Here is a 16,987-nt window from a genome sequence, read left to right as displayed (position 1 = left end):
TCCACGTCCTGTGCACCCATCTCAGCAATTGGCCGGGGAGATAATCCTTCACAGCCCCACAGCTGAAAGCCACTGTGAGGGAACTCAGGATTCAACAGGCTTGTGACCACAGCCACTCTTACTCCATGAAAGCCTGTGATGTGCAAAGCCAAGAGGGAAAGGCACCACACGGAAGTGCCAGGAGGCCCACCACAGCACTAGGGACAAGAGGACACACGGTGGACAGGGACTGCAGTACATTTAAGCTGGAAGGTGAGACACGCACTTTCATAGCCTGAGTGGTCCACTCACAGCCTTGGAATTGCCGGCACCACTGTGCCCTGGAGCGGACACCCTGCCAAACTGCACAGAAACCACTCCCCTCCCTCAGGGCTGGCAGTCCCAAGTGCACACAGAAAACTGGTGCGCTGATTGGATTTCAACCCGGTTTGGACACCGCCCAGCACACAGACAAGGTAGGGGTACAGCTGGCTTGAGAGTAAGAGGTGGCTTAAGAGTGCTAACTGTTGGTAGGACAGGGGAAGTGCACACCACCAAGCTGTAGCTCTGCCAAGTTACAGATAAATGTTCAAATAATCTTGCATAACCTAAAATAACCTTATCAAGATAAGCAAATGCCACCAGGCCAACAACAGAAAATCATAAAGCATATGAAGATATAGACAACCCAAACAACCAAATTAAAAAGCTGGAGAAGACACATGAGTGGGAGCAATTAATCAAAGAAGTACAAACAAATCTCCAAACAATTGCAATGAGATAGCTAAGGACATAAAGGACAGCAAGACCCTAGAAGAGCATAAAGAAAAATTTGAAAGAGTAAATTAAAAAAAAGCAGACCTTATGGAAATAAAAGATACTACTGAACAAATTAAAAATATACTTGAGACACACAACAGCAGATCTGAAGAGGCAGAGAAAAGAATAAGCGAACTAGAGGACAGAACGATGGAAGGAAAAAGCACAAAAGAATGAATGGTGAAAAAAATCAAAAAATGTAAAATGGATCACAGGGAAATGATGAACAACATGAAGCACACAAATATAAGAATCACTGGTGCTCCAGAAGGTAAAGAGAAGAGTAAAGGGCTATGAAGAGTATTCGAAGACATTATTGGGGAAAACTTCTCAACCCTTCTAAAATGACATACATATGCAAATCAGAGATGCCCAACAAACTCCAAATAGGATAAATCCAAATAAACCCACTCCAAGACATATTCTGATCAGACCATCAAAGTCCTGAAAGTAGCAAGAGAGATGTAATTTACCACATACAAGGGAAACAACATAAGACTAAGTAGTGACTACTCAGCAGGCATCAGAGACCATCACACAAGAAGGCTACATAGAGGCAGGGCAAGAAATAGAAACACAAGAGGTGAAAAACTCTGATCAACTAAACAGAATCTAAGTTAAAGGTCTAGAATAGGCTGAACTGAACACCAAGGGTTAAAGAACAAAGCCAACCAACAAGAAAACCCCAGGTAAAAGAATAAAAACAAGCTCCAGAATAAACTAATCAAGAAAGTCAGATGCCTAGACAGCTTAAGACAATGAGCCATACTAGGAAACAGGAAAATATGGACCAGCCAAAGGAACAAACTAATAGTTCAACTGAGACACAGGCGTTCAAGCAATTAATGCTAAATCAATTCAATGAACTGAAGGAAGAACTAATTGGAGATGTTCAAACAAAGCTAAATCAATTCAAAAATCAAGTCAATGAACTGAGGGAAGACATAGCAAAAGAGATGAAGGATATAAGGAGGAAACTGAATGACTATAAGGAAGAATTCATACACTTGAAAAAGCAAATGACCGAACTTACGGGAATGAAAGGCATAATGGAGAAGATGAAAAAGACAATGGAGGATACAACAGATTTGAACAGGGAGAAGAAAGATCAGTGAAATGGAAGACCAGATATCTGAATTCACACACAAAAAGAACAGATGGTGAAAAGAATGAAAAAATAAGAGCAGGGTCTTACGGAGCTGAGTGACAACATGAAACACACAAATATATGTGTTATGGGTGTCCCAGAGGGAGAAGAGAGGGGAAGGGGGCAGAAAGAATAGAAGAAGAAATAATCACTGAAAATTTCCCAACTCTTATGAAAGACAGAAAATTAGAGATTCAAGAAGTACAACGCACCCCAGACAGAACAGACCCCAACAGACCTACTCCAAGACACTTATTGGTTAGACTGTCCAATATCAAAGACAAAGAGAGAATTCTGAAAGCAGCAAGAGAAAAGCAATCCATCACATACAAGGGAAGCTCAATAAGCCTATGTACAGATTTCTCCAAAGAAACCATGGAGGCGAGAAGACAGTGGTATGATATATTTAAGATACTGAAAGAGAAGAACTGCCAACCAAGAATTCTATAATCGGCAAAACTGTCCCTCAAAAATGAGGGAGAGATTAAAATATTTCCAGACAAACAGACACTGAGAGAGTTTGTGAATAAGAGACTGGCACTACAAGAAATACTAAAGGGAGTGCTACAGGCTGATAGGAAAAGACAGGAGAAAGAGGTTTGGAAAAGAGTGTAGAAATGAAGATTATCAGGAAGGGTAAAAAGAGAGACAGGAAAAAATAAGACATGATGTATAAAATCCAAAAGACAAAATGAGAGAAGTACTGCCCTTATAGTAATAACACTAAATGTTAATGGATTAAACTCCCCAATAAAAAGACACAGACTGGCAGAATAGATTAAAAAACAGGACCCATCAATACGCTGTCTACAAGAAACTCACCTTAGACACAAGGACAAAAATAGGCTGAAAGTGAAAGGTTGGAAAAAGATATTTCATGCAAACAACAACCAGAAAAAAGTGGGAGTAGCTATATTAATATCAGACAATGTAGACTTCAAAAGTAAAACAGTTACAAGAGACAAAGGACACTATATTAATAAAAGGGTCGATTCATCAAGAAAACAACAATCATAAATATTTATGCACCAAGCCAGAGTGGCCAAAATTCATGAGGCAAACACTGAGAACACTGAAAGGAGAAATAGATAACTCCACAGTAATAGTTGGAGACTTCAATATACCACTCTCATCAATGGATAGAACATCTAGACAGAGCATCAACAAGGAAACAGAGATGTTGAATTGTATGATAAATGAACTAGACTTGACAGATATTTATAGAACACTACACCCCACAAAAGCAGGATACACATTTTTCTCAAGTGCTCATGGAACATTTTCTAGGATAGACTACATGCTGGGTCACAAAGCAAGTCTCAACAAATTTAAAAATATTGATATTATAAAAAACACTATCTTAGATCATACTGGAATGAAGTTGGAAATAAATAACAGGCAGAAGATTGTAAAATTCACAAATATATGGAGACTAAACAACACACTCTCAGAAAACCAGTGGGTAAAGGAAGAAATTACAAGAGAAATTAGTAAATACCTCAAGGCAAATAACAATGAAAACACAACATATCAGAACTTATGGGGTGCAGCAAAGGCGGTGCTGAGAGGGAAATTTATTGCCCTAAATGCCTATATTAAAAGAGAGGAGGGAGCAAAAATTGAGGAATTAACTGTCCACCTGGAGGAACTAGAGAAAGAACAGCAAATAAACCCCAAAGCAAACAGAAGGAAAGAAATGACAAAGATTCGAGCAGAAATAAATGAAACTGAGAACAGGAAAACAATAGTCAACAAATCCAGAAGCTGATTCTTCAAAAAAATGAACAAAATTGATGGACCCCTCGCTAGGCTAACAAAGAAAAAAAGAGAGAGAGAAGGCGGATGCAAATAAATGCAATCAGAAACAGGAAAGGAAACATAACTACTGACCCTGCAGAAATAAAGGAGATAATGAGAAGATACTATGAGCAACTATATGCTAGAAAACTGGAAAACTTACATGAAATGGAAAACTTCCTAGAAAAGCATAAACAACCAACACTGACCTGAGAAGAAATAGATGACCTCAACAAACCAAACACAAGCAAAGAGACTGAGTCGGTCATCAAAAAGCTCCCAAAAAAAGAAAAGCCCAGGACCAGATGGCTTCACATGTAAATTCTACCAAGCATTCAAGAAAGAATTAATACCAATCCTGTTCAAACTATTCAAAAAAACTGAAGAGGAGGGAAAGCAACCCAACTCATTCTATGAAGCCAACATCACCCTAACAACGAAATCAGACAAAGTTACCACAAAAAAAGAAAATTACAGACCAATCTCTTTAACGAATATAGATGCAAAAATCCTGAACAAAATACTCGCAAATAGAATCCAGCAGCACATTAAAAGAATTATACACCACAACTGAGTGGGGTTTATTCCAGGTATGTAATGCTGGTTCAACACAAGAAAATCAATTAATGTAATACACCACATCAATCAAGCAAAGCAAAAGAAACACATGATCATCTTGATTGATGCAGAAAAGGCATTTGACAAAATTCACATCTTTCTTGATGAAAACACTTCAAAGTATAGGAATAGAAAGGAATTTTCCCAATATGATAAAGGCAATATATGAAAAACCCATAGATAACATCAAACTCAATGGGGAGAGATTGAAAGCTTTCCCTCTAAGATCTGGAACAAGACAGGGATGCTCACTGTCACCACTGTTATTCAACATTGTGCTGGTTCCAGCTAGAGCAATAAGGCAAGAAAAATAAATAAACGGCATCCAGATTGGAGAAGTAGTAAAACTTTCACTGTGTGCAGATGACATGATTCCACATGTAGAAAATCCAGAAAAATCTCCAGCAAAGCTATTAGAGCTAATCAGTGAATACAGAAAAGTGGCAGGCCACAAGATCAACATGCAAAAATCTGTAGTGTTCTTATACACAAGCAGTGTGCAACAAGAGAAAAAAATAATAAAAAAAAATTCCATTTACAATAGCAACCAAAAGAATCAAGTATTTAAGAATAAATTTAACGAAGGCCACAAAAGACCTATACAAAAAAAAACTACAAGGAGCTGCTAAAAGAAATCCAACAGGACCTCAAACAATGGAAGAACATACTGTGTTCATGGATTGGAAGACTAAACATAATTAAGATGTCAACTCTACCTAAACTGATTTATAGATTCAATGCAAAACCAATTAAAATCCCAAAAACTTACTTTGCAGAAACAGTAAAACCAATAACCAAATTTATTTGGAAGGGCAAGGTGCCCTGAATAGCCAAAAATATCTTGAGAAAGAGGACTGAAGTGGGAGGTGACACACTACCTGACTTTGAAGCATATTACAAAGCTACAGTACTCAAAATAGCATGGTACTGGCTTAAGGACAGAGATACTGACCAATGGAATTGAATTGAGTGTTCAGATATAGACTCTCGCATCTACGGACAACTGATCTTTGATAAGGCAGTCAAGCCAAAGCAACTGGGACAGAGCAGCCTCTTCAACAAATGGTGAATGGAGGACTGGATATCCATTTCAAAAGAATGAAAGAGGCCTCCTACCTCACACCTTATACAAAAATTAACTCCAAACAGATCAAAGACCTAAACATAAGTGCTAAGACCATAAGACTCTTAGAAGAAAATGTAGGGCAATATCTTAAAGATCTTGTGATAGGAGGTGGTTTCCTACACCTTACACCCAAAGCGCAAGCAACCAAAGAACAAATAGACAAACAGGATTTCCTCAAAATCAAACACTTTTGTACATCAAAGAACTCTGTTAAAAAAGTAAAAAGGCAGCCTACAAAATTGGAGACAATATTTGGAAACCACATATCAGATAAGGGTTTAATATCCCGAATATATAAAGCAATTCTACAACTCAACAACAGAAAGACAAAGAACCCAAACAAAAAACGGGCAAAAGACATGGACAGATAGTTTTCTGAAGAGGAAATACAAATGGCTCAAAAACATATGTAAAAATGCTCAACTTCATTGGTTATTAGGGAAATGCAAATCAAAACCACAATGAGAGATCATCTCACACTTACCAGAATGGCCATTATCCAAAAAAGAGAAAATTACAAGTGCTGGAGAGATATGGAAAAAGTGGCACACTTATTCATTACTGCTGGGAATGTAGAATGATGCAACCACTCTGGAAGACAGCGTGGAGTTCCTCAGGAAGCTAAGTATAGATCTGTCATATGACCTAGCTATTCCATTGCTAGGTATACACTCAAAGGAACTGAAAGTTAAGACACAAATGGACATTTGTAAACCAATGTTTATAGCAGCATTATTCACAATTACCAAGAGATGGAAGCAGAACAAATGTCCATCAACAGATGAGTGGATAAACAAATTGTGGTATATACCCATGATAGAATATTATGCAGCTGTAAGACAGAACAAAGACATGGAACAAATAATAATGTGGATGAACCTTGAGGACATTATATTGAGTGAAGTTAGCCAGAAACAAAAGGACAAATACTGTACAGTCTCATTAATATGAACTAACATTAGTGAGCAAACATTGAGAGTTAAAAGCTAATAACACAGTCTACCAGGAGATAGAAAGAGGGTAGAGATCAGGCATTTGATGCTGAAGGACTACAGAATGTTCAGCAGGGTTAATTGTATAGATCCAGAAATAGCAAAATACTGTGTGATGGTGGCACAATGCTGGAAGTACACTGAACAAAGATGTCTGTGACTAAGGCTGAAAGAGGTGGGATAGGGGAATGTATGACACCAGAAAGAAAGACAGATGATGAAGACTGGGACTGTATAACATGGCAAAAACTGGAGTGGCCAATGACTGTTACTAAATGTACAAATATAAAAATGTTCTCACATGTGGGAGAACAAATGAATGTCAACTATGCCGAGTATTGAAAAAGGGATGGTATTTGGGAAAAAACATAACCAAAGCAAACTGGAGTCTATGGTCAACAGTAACATTGTAATATGCTTCCATTAAATGTAACAAAGGCAATATACCGAAGTTAAATGTGTATGAGAGGGGGATAAAAGGGAGGGATATGGGACTCTTGGTAGTCGTGTTGTTTTCTGTCCTTACTAATATATTGCATGACACTTTATTTTTCTTTTTATTATTATCTTTCTTATTATTCACACACACAAAAAAAGACTTTTTCATAGTAATCAATATGTTCAAGTGCTGACTAGGGTGATAAATGTACAACTATATGATGATACCGTGAACAACTGATTGTACACTGTGGATAATTGCATGGTATGTGAATGTATCTCTATAAAATTGTAGGAAAAAATACAAATAGGGTTGTAAAAGTGCTGGAGAAATCATGGAAAGAGGGATGTACCTATTTACTGTTGATGAGGAGGCAGAATGGTAGCCTTTCTGGAGGTCGCTGTGGTGGTTCCACAAGAAGCTAAGTACGCGACGGCCATAAGGTCAGGCAACCTCACTATGGGGTATGTACTTGGAAGATCTAAGACAGAGACATGAATGGACATTTGTACATTGGTGTTTATGGAGGAGTATTCATGATCTGCAGTGGGTGGAGGTGGCCTAAGGGTACACTGACTAAAGAATAGAATGGTGAACTGTGGTGTATGCAAGCAATGGAATACTGAGCAACTACGAGAAGGAGTGAAGTTGTGAGACACACAAGGAGGCGAACGGATCCTGTAGACAGCATTTTGAGTGAAGTACACCAGAAACAAAGGCAAACACTATAATGTGGACTAACTACAACTACTATAATGTGGAATAACAGGGCAATGATTATTGTAATGGTCCCTAGATTGTAAGCTCTTACAGCAGTCAAATCTATTCCTGAATTGTAATGGCTATCTCCAAATTCTGAGATGTTGATCCCTATAAACCTGATTGGTCTCTGGAACACTGGGTATCCATGTGACACCTGAAACTCAGAGCTAGAAGCTCGGCAGGTATGAATGTCAGTATTAAAGAATACAGCAACCGTTTGAAAAAAAAAAAAAGCCCAGACTTCAATTAGAGATATGAATGAAGCAGATCTGGTTAAGACTAGGGCAAATTGGGCCAAAGGGTAAAGGATGAAACTGACCATGTGTTAAAACTTCAAATTCCATGTAAGACCAAGTGAAGAAATGTTTATTTCGTGTAGGTTCTATATTTTCTAAACAATACAGCTTCTACAGTCAGTTTGTTCAAACACCACAATTACATGGAACTTTGAATAGGAAGTGAGATATGGCAGGCCTGTATAAGTTAGGGTGAAATAGCAACACATCCCAAAGTAATTTCAGCAGAGAATAAAAATATATTTTCAGGGCCCCCCTGAGGAGCTGGGGGAGGATGCGGAGGTGTTGGACTTCCTCGCCTGGATTGTTGCTGATGTTCTCACAAACATTGGGGACTGAAGGCTTGACATGCTGAGCACTCTATCTTGGGGCTCACCCCTATGAAGCTTGTTACTGCAAAAGAGAGCCTATACCTGCTTATAATTGTGCCTAAGCCCCTGAATGCCTCTTTGTTGCTCAGATGTGGCCCTCTCTCTCTAACTAAGCCACCTTGGCAGCTGATCTCACTGCCCTCTCCCCTATGTGGGACCGGACTCCCAGGGGTATAAATCTCCCTGGCAACACAGGATATGACTCCCAGAGATGAATCTGGACCCGGTATTATGGGATTGAGAACACCTTCTTGACCAAAACGGGGATGCAAAATGAAACGAAATAAAGCTCCAGTAGCTGACAGATTTCAAATGGAGTCAAGAGGTCACTCTGGTGGACATTCTTACGCACTATATAGACAACACCTTTCAGGTTTTAATACACTGGAACAGCTAGAAGTAAATACCTGAAACTACCAAACTCCAACCCAGCAGCCTTGACTCTTGAAGATGATTGTATAGCAATGTAGCTTACAAGGGGTGAGAGTGTGATTGTGAAAACCCTGTGGATCGCACTCCCTTTATCCAGTGTATGGATGGATGGGTAGAAAAATGGGGACAAAAACTAAATGAAAAATAGGGTGGGATGAGGGGATGATTTGGTTGTTCTTTTTTATTTTTATTTTTTATTCTTTTTCTGATTCTTTCTGGTATAAGGAAAATGTTCAAAAATACATTGGGGTGATGGAGGAACAAGTATATGACGGTACTGTCAACAGTTGATTGTACACCATGGATGACTGTAAGATGTGTGAATATATCTCAGTAAAACTGAATTTTTAAAAAAAAGTACATACATACATATTCAGCATGATAGACTAGAGCACACAATTTATTAACAAAGAACTAGATCCTAATCACCAAAAAATACAGAATATCAAGCATAGGCCTAACTGAAGAAAATAAACTGAAAGTTAATGAACAGCTGATTCTTAGACTTTGTTGGCAAGACATAGTCACTTCTACTTCTAAGAAAACAGAAACACTTATCTGAGGGTTGAAAATTCTTTTATAGGACAATGTCTAGTCATCCAAATTCACTAGTTAAGTATCTAGGTCACTTTAACACCCTGGGACATTAAAATACTCCTGAACATAGGCAAGATCTTTTTTCATTCTCATTTCTGAGATTACAGGAGGCACAGGAACTAAAATCAGCTATTGTGTGGAAATTAACAATTTATTTCATCAGTCTTTGTTGTTTGTTTTACATATCCAGCTTCACAAAATAGCCTGTTTCAACAGGCATGTCACATTTCCCAGAACGAGTCCTGCTTTACTACTTATGAAAAAAGTAGTATCATTATAAATGGGAGTTTGGAAGGATACTCTGAAATCCATAGTTGAAATAGTAATAGTTCTAATACTGTAGAGGATGCACCTGATTTAACAACAAAAGCTGAAACCCCCCAACCTTGCCCTAGCATTGGTTTCTATTTATTAGACAGTCAATAAGGTGCTAAAAATGGTACAGTCACACAGTATGACAGAGCCCCTCAATGCTAGATCTTTGGTTTAAAAAAAAAAAATCAGTTATGAAAAAGCACAAACTAAAATAATCTAATTTCAGTGGTCAAACATGATTATAACAGTAACAAAAAGTGCAGGGAAGAAAAAACAGAGAGATCACAGCAGCAATCTTCATCTCCTTATCATTTATACTAGGCTTAGTAACAGTAAGATCACCTATCATTTACTAAATATCTACAATGTGCCAGTCACTTTACATACATTGTTGCTAAACTTTATCATCCAAAGTATTTCCTTTTACACCTCCCACACACACACACACATTTTAACATGAGGAAATTCAGTTCCACTGAAGCTAAGGAAATTACCTAAAATTTGGCACCCTTAAGACCAGTACTTAGGACAAATGATTCTTTCCACAACACCCTGTTTTCTTTAAAAAGGCACTTAAGAGTTAAGGAGATCAATGACACTCCAAAACATCACAGGTCTAATGTTTTGTATGATATTCCTTTTCCATCATTGCTGGGTTTATATTTTGGAAATTATTTTTTCATACATCTCATGGAGTTAAATAAAAAGCCATTATAAAATAAAGAGCACTGGCATGGTCTTATATGTAGAAAACCTTAAATATCCACCAAAAAGCTGTTAGAGCTAATATATAAAGTTGCAGGATACACAACCAACACAAAAAAATCAGTTGTATTTTTATACACTAGCAACAAACAATCTAAAAAGGTAATAAAGAGAACTCCATTTAGAAAAGCATCAAAAAGAATAAAATATTTCAACAAGCTGTGCTGAGAAAACTGGATATCCATATGCAGAAAGAAATTGGAACCTTACTACACACCACACATAAAAACCAACTTATAAAAGCTAAAACCATAAAACCCTTACAAGAAAAATTGGGGAAAATCTTATGACCTTGGATTTGGTGATGGATTCTTCGATATGACACCAAAAGCAGAAGCAACAAAAGGAAAAATAGATAAACTGGACTTCATTAAAATTAAAAACTGTTGTATATCTAAGGACATCATCAAGAAAGTGAAAAGAGAACCTACAGATCAACCTACAGTTGCAACCTACAGTTGAAAATCATACATCTAATATAAGTTTAATACCCAGAATATATAAAGAACTCCTACAACTCAACAACAAAAAGACCAACCCATTAAAAATGGGCAAAAGATTTCAACAGACATTTTTCCAAAGAAAATATACAAATGGTCAATAAGTACATGAAAAGTTGTTCAACATTTTAGGGAAATGCAAATCAAAACCACAAGACACTACCTCATACCCACTATGATAGCTATTATTAAAAAAAAAAAAGGAAAATAACAAGTGCTGAAGAAATACGAGAAACACGAACGCTAGTACATTGTTGGCAGGAATGTAAAATGGAATAACCACTGTGGAAAACAGTGTGGCAGTTCCTCAAAAAGTTAAACACAGAATTACCAGATGACCCAGCATTACACTCCCAGGTATACCCCAAAGAACTGAAAGCAGGGATTCAAACAGGTATTTTTATACCAATGTTCACAGCAGCATTAGTCACAGTAGCCAAAAGGTGAAAACAACAAGTGTCCACCAACGGATAAGTAAACAAAATGTTTCATACACTGAAATATTATTCAGCTATAAAAAAGGATGAAGTACTAATATACTGCAACTTGGATGAACCTTGAAAACATTATCCTAAGTTAAAAAAGCTAGACATAAAGATCACATATTGTATAATACCATTTATATGAAATATACAGAATATGCAAATCCATAAAACAGAAGGTAGATTAATGGTTGCCTGGCGTTGGGGGCTGGAGGGAATGGGGAGCGACAGCTTAATGTGTACAGAGTTTCTGTCTGAGGTGATGAAAAAGTTCTGGAATTAGATAGCAGTGATGGGTGCACAGCACTGTGATATACTTAATGCCACTGAATAGTACATTTTAAAATGCTTACAGTGGTAAAGTTTATGTTATTTACATGCCACCACAATAATATAATAATAATAATAATAAACAGAATATTCTACCAATGCAGATGCTCTTCAGCAACTCCCACATAAACAAACAGGAAGGCATGTGATGTCTGGGAGCAGCCAGGTCTTTTACACTAAAGGAAAGTACCTCTCTCCTACATCTATCATGGTCCCCTCTAAGCCAATTATATGGGCCAATTATAAATATGCCCATATATGTCTGGCCCAGTCTGTCTGGTAGTGGCCTGAGAGACTTGCTGTACCAGAACCTGCCCAGTGTGAAGAAGGCAGTCACTAAGCTTTCCCACAGCAGTCTAAAATACAAGGAAAAATGTCCCCAAATTATGTCAAATTCTTTTTAAAAGATATTTCTACGTTATATTTTTTGAAATGCTGAAAGTGTTCATTTTAAAAAAATCTTTGAGAACTATTTCTTTTACCAATATAAACTAGCTCTTTTTCCAATTTGATGCTTTTTTTTTGCCTTCTATTTTATCTCATATTAGTATCATGACTGATTTTGCCTAGTATATTTTTGCCCATCCCTTTACTTTTAATTTTTCTGCCATTTTAGGTATGCCACTTATAAACAGCATCAGCCAGATTTTATAGAGGAATTATTCTCATACATTGAACAATTATTTACTGAATGTCTATTACTTGCCAGGCACCTTCAATCCATTTTGATATGTTGTGAAAAATTTGTTTGGTCTGCTCTCAGAGTGATTTATTTTTTTACAAATGTCAAACTGTCCAAGTCACTAACCATCTTAAAATCCTCCTCTGGTTCCCAAATGTCTGAGTAATCGAGATCATCCTAACTTTTTTATTTATTATTCTTTACTTTAATCAGTATTCATTTCTATGAGAAAAATAACTAGCTTCCTACCGTTAGTTGTCAAATCCACTCTAACTTGCGTGCTATGAAAGGCTCTTTGTGATCAGTTCTTGGTTTTCCTTTCAATCTCATCTTCTGTAATTCTCCCACCAGCTATCATACATCCACTTTAGCCCACCTACATGCAGTTCTCAAAGCTTAACATGCAGCTCACAGTATCTGCCCTCCATACTAAGTATTCTTTCACCCTTTGATTTCATCCTTCAGTATCCAGCTCAAAGGCCTGGGGCCTTCACAAACACTACCCCCACCATCACTGCCTTATGTATGTCTCTTCAGATTTGTATTTTCAACTGCCTACTAAATACCTCCACTTAGATATCACATGGACTTCTCAAGATTTGATATTCCCTAAATGAAAATACCCTCTGCCCCCAAACCTGCTCATTCTCCATTGTTCCCTCCTTCAGTAAATGGTACTATCGTCTATCCTCTTGCCTAATTCGAAACCTTAAGTGACATACTTAGCTTTTCTGTTCTCCTTAACTTCCAGCAAGCCCTGTTAATCCTATCTCAGAATTTCTCTCAAATTCATCCAGTGTTCTCTAGACCTGTCTCTACCTACTGAAGCCTCCAACGTATCCAAGCTGGTTTACTGAAACCATTTCCTACCTACCTTCTATGCCCCAGTCTTAAAGCTCCTGCAATCCATTCTCCACACTGCTCCCACAATAAATCTGTCTAAAACACAATTCTGAACATGTTACTCCCCTGCTTCAAAACTTTAGGGGATAAGGATAGAGTGTATAGCCCTGAGGTCACAAGAGGCCCCCCTGCCATGGCCTTAAGATAAATTCTAAACTCCTTAAATGGCTTTATCAAATAGCAAGCTTAAGCCTCCTCACCCTCCTCTCCTGTCGTTTGTCTACTACACGTTCAACTTTTTCAGTTCCCCTACTATTCAGTGTTTTCTGCATATGCTGTTCCCTCTGCCTGGAGCATTCTTCTTTATCCCAGGCTAACTCCTACTTATTCTTCAGAACACACTCAAGACACCACTTCCACTTCAGATCATTCTCTAAGTCCCAAAGTCAGGTCATTCTCCCTTTCATGTGATCCCACTGCACAACCACAGATTTTGTCACAATGAATACTGAACTGCTTGTTTATTGTCCACTTCCCCTACTAGAATATAAGTTCCAAATATGGCAGCAAGAGTGTTTTTCTTGTTTATTATGGCTTTCCTAGAACCTAGCATAAATTGGTTAATCAACAGATATCTGTAAATTAGCTGATTAAGTACAATGGCAGATATAGTAGAGGAAAAAAGAATAACAAAACTGTATCTGTTTTGTATGACTGCGTGGTATGTGAATATATCTCAATAAAATGAAGATTTAAAAAAAAAAACAAAAAACTGTATCTACTTTAAAGCTCCTAGGATAAATAGTCACCCACATGCATAACTACGGAACAAAGATTTAAGAACAACAGGGATATTATAAACAAAGAAAAATACCAATTCAATCTCTTAAGGGTGATATCCAAAGATGATTCTTTAGGGTATACAATGAGACTATTAAAACTCCTATTTAAATACATTTTTCATTTCTACTTTGAAGTAGGTTTTTAATGTACTTAAGTAATGATATATGCATTCCTATATAGGGTATGTTCAACTTTTTTTACTGAGTGGAGTAAATAATCAAAATGCTTAGAAACAAACAAAAATGCTTAGAAACCGTAATTCTGGGGACTGGATCTTAACTTTTGTTGGGGCAGAAGATGGTGGGTCACAGATCCCTTTGGGAATCTAATGAAAGCTAAGGACTATATCCTGGAAAAGTGAATGTTATATTTACATTATATATATATATTTTAAAAACTGCTGTATGTTATTTAAAGGGTGTTGAAACCCAGGTTAAGAACACCTAACCTAGGGCCTTCATTTCTAGAAAAAGCCATAAGAAGACTGCTGGGAGAAAGGAAAAAGAGGTTGGCAAAATGTCTAAAGCCTCAAAATCCTATTCCTTACCTTTCCTCTTCTCCTCAAACCCTGCTCCTCCTCCCCACAGCTGAATCATCATACCTGTCTATCCGCAGGTTGGCAATTTCCAATCACCTCTGTAACATCCACAGAGTTTAGGAATGGTTTCTTCTCATGGGTATAACATACTTCATTCCTACACCATTATAATAATTCTTGCCATTTCCTGAAGCAATTGTACTACTATTTTCCTAATTTTAAAAAAAAATCAACCCTTTAAACTTAAATTTAGCAGCATCTTAAGTAATACTATCTGGGAAATCATACCTTAGATATCCTGATATCTTTCTTACCTCTCATCAAAATAAACATACACTTACTAAAATAATGACTTTAGACCTTCACTGATCACCAAGTTTCAAATCATGCAGAGCACAAACCTAAAATCTCTACAGCTACTGTGGGAACTCTGCCAAGTAAGCAACAATTTAGACACCAACAGGTTTTGTTTTAAAGCCAAAAGGAAATGTAAAAGCACTTGGTCCAATCTTCTCATTTTATAGATTAAAAGGCTGAGACTGAGAGAGGGCTATAATTTGTCTGAGTCAGATAGGAACTTTAATGAAATACCTAGGACCAGCATTCAGGGCCAGTATCAGTCCAGCACACTTCTCACTACACTGTGTCCATTCAGACTATGCTAGAATGATATGGTATCAAGAATCCTTCATCTGATACCTACCTCACTCTTCCATTCAGATTTATCTGAACATGTTGCTTAAAATCTGGATATTTGGATGCCAGATAACCAAAGTCAGGAGGTTTGTCCTTGTATCTATTTCTTGCATGCATAGATTTATTCAGAGCCATCCTTAAAAAAAAAAAAGGAAAAAAATCATCATATTTAGTTAAAAATCATTAAGAGGCACAGCAGCATGGGTGGATTTAACGACTTCTTCATGGCACACCTTCCAGATGAAGACACATATTCCAGTTTTCCTGATGGTGAACAAACAGGCCCTGAAGATCTCAGCTTCAATACTGATGAAAACAGTGGAAGTTTCCTTACTGATTTCAAAAGAGTCATGCATATTACACAGCTGCTTGCATGAAGATGAAACTGTGGTATAAACCTGTCTTTCATACTCATAACTTGCCCAAAATAACTGCCCAACTTTGCAATTGTGCTTCTGCATTGGCATTTAAGCTGCTACACCTGTTTGTGAAAATTACACTGAAAGTTGTCTAAGAGAATATTGAAAAAGCATGAATACATACACGTGAGAGACAACTCATCTGCTTATATTTTACTTATGAGAACTGTTCACTTTTTCATGTCTAATGTCTTGCAGAATACTGTGATTCATGGTTTACCTTTGTTCAAAACAGTTTGTACTTTTTGTTGATAAAATGAACTTGGGAAAATTTTTAAAAAATCATGAATGGGGATGTAACATACATGAACTTTTGCATTACCCCCCCCCCCCAACTCTTCCCTTTCCCACGGGCCCTAGAGAACAGATATTCAGTAAAACAGTAAATCTTAGCTTGAGGAAAACAGTAGTGTTATCAAATCTATGCCCAGTAAGTTAAACAGCACCACCATCAGAAGTTATGCCTAGAAGAAAAATGTCTAGTGTTGTAGAAGCTTGACAGGCCAACTTGTAATCCTTAATTTGAATGCACACACAGCCAACCACACTGTGCCAGTGCCTCAACCACACTTCCTTTTGTTCAAATCTTATAAAACCTTGCCCTGTCCTCTGGTCAGTGCAAACCATCATAGCAAGGAACTGCTGTTTCTCCTCCCACTGACAAGGATGAGGACCCTCTGAAAGCCCCCAATAAACACTCTATCTTACTTGCCAACTGGACTTGTCCGAGTCATTCGTTGGTCTGTCATACCCCTCAGAGTTCGGTGGAAGGCTGTCTTATTACACAGTCCCTCCTTCACCTTACTCAGAACAGGAGAAAAGCCACAGTTACCAAGTCAACAGATTCAGCCAATATATCTTTGCCAATCAATAAGAAAGTAGAATTTTTATCTTTAAAATGTATATAACATATGATAAATCATTTTATTTTAAACCAAAGGAAGAAAAATTGAAAGTTATTCTTCCTTTAAGAGTGTCAAAGTGACAAAATGTACTATAATCTACAGCCAAGAACATTCTAGTTAGTGGTTGGTTTTTACAGTGGACTTAAAGGACTGAGTATCTGGTAGCACACCACAAAGTCACTAGAGTTTGAAAAAAACATTTGTTATTCTAACTTTTTTTTTTTTACAAATTTCAGTATCATTGTTTACCAGTAGCTAAAAACCAAACCAAACATAATTTTGACTTCTTCCAAA

General features: G+C 37.3%; 1 protein-coding gene across 1 annotated transcript in view; it reads right to left on the bottom strand.

Moving 5' to 3' along the window:
- Positions 1–16,987, bottom strand: part of METTL16 (methyltransferase like 16) — a 124,880-nt gene that overhangs the window by 104,033 nt on the left and 3,860 nt on the right. The window contains exon 2 of the mRNA XM_037808969.1: positions 15,377–15,505. Coding sequence (XP_037664897.1) covers positions 15,377–15,504 — 128 coding nt within the window. The 5' untranslated portion in view covers position 15,505. The remainder of the gene's footprint in view (positions 1–15,376; positions 15,506–16,987) is intronic.

This window comes from Choloepus didactylus, chromosome 18 (genome assembly GCF_015220235.1).
Source record: "Choloepus didactylus isolate mChoDid1 chromosome 18, mChoDid1.pri, whole genome shotgun sequence".
In the NCBI taxonomy this organism is placed as follows: domain Eukaryota; kingdom Metazoa; phylum Chordata; class Mammalia; order Pilosa; family Megalonychidae; genus Choloepus; species Choloepus didactylus.
This window is presented reverse-complemented; position numbering and strand designations above follow the sequence as displayed.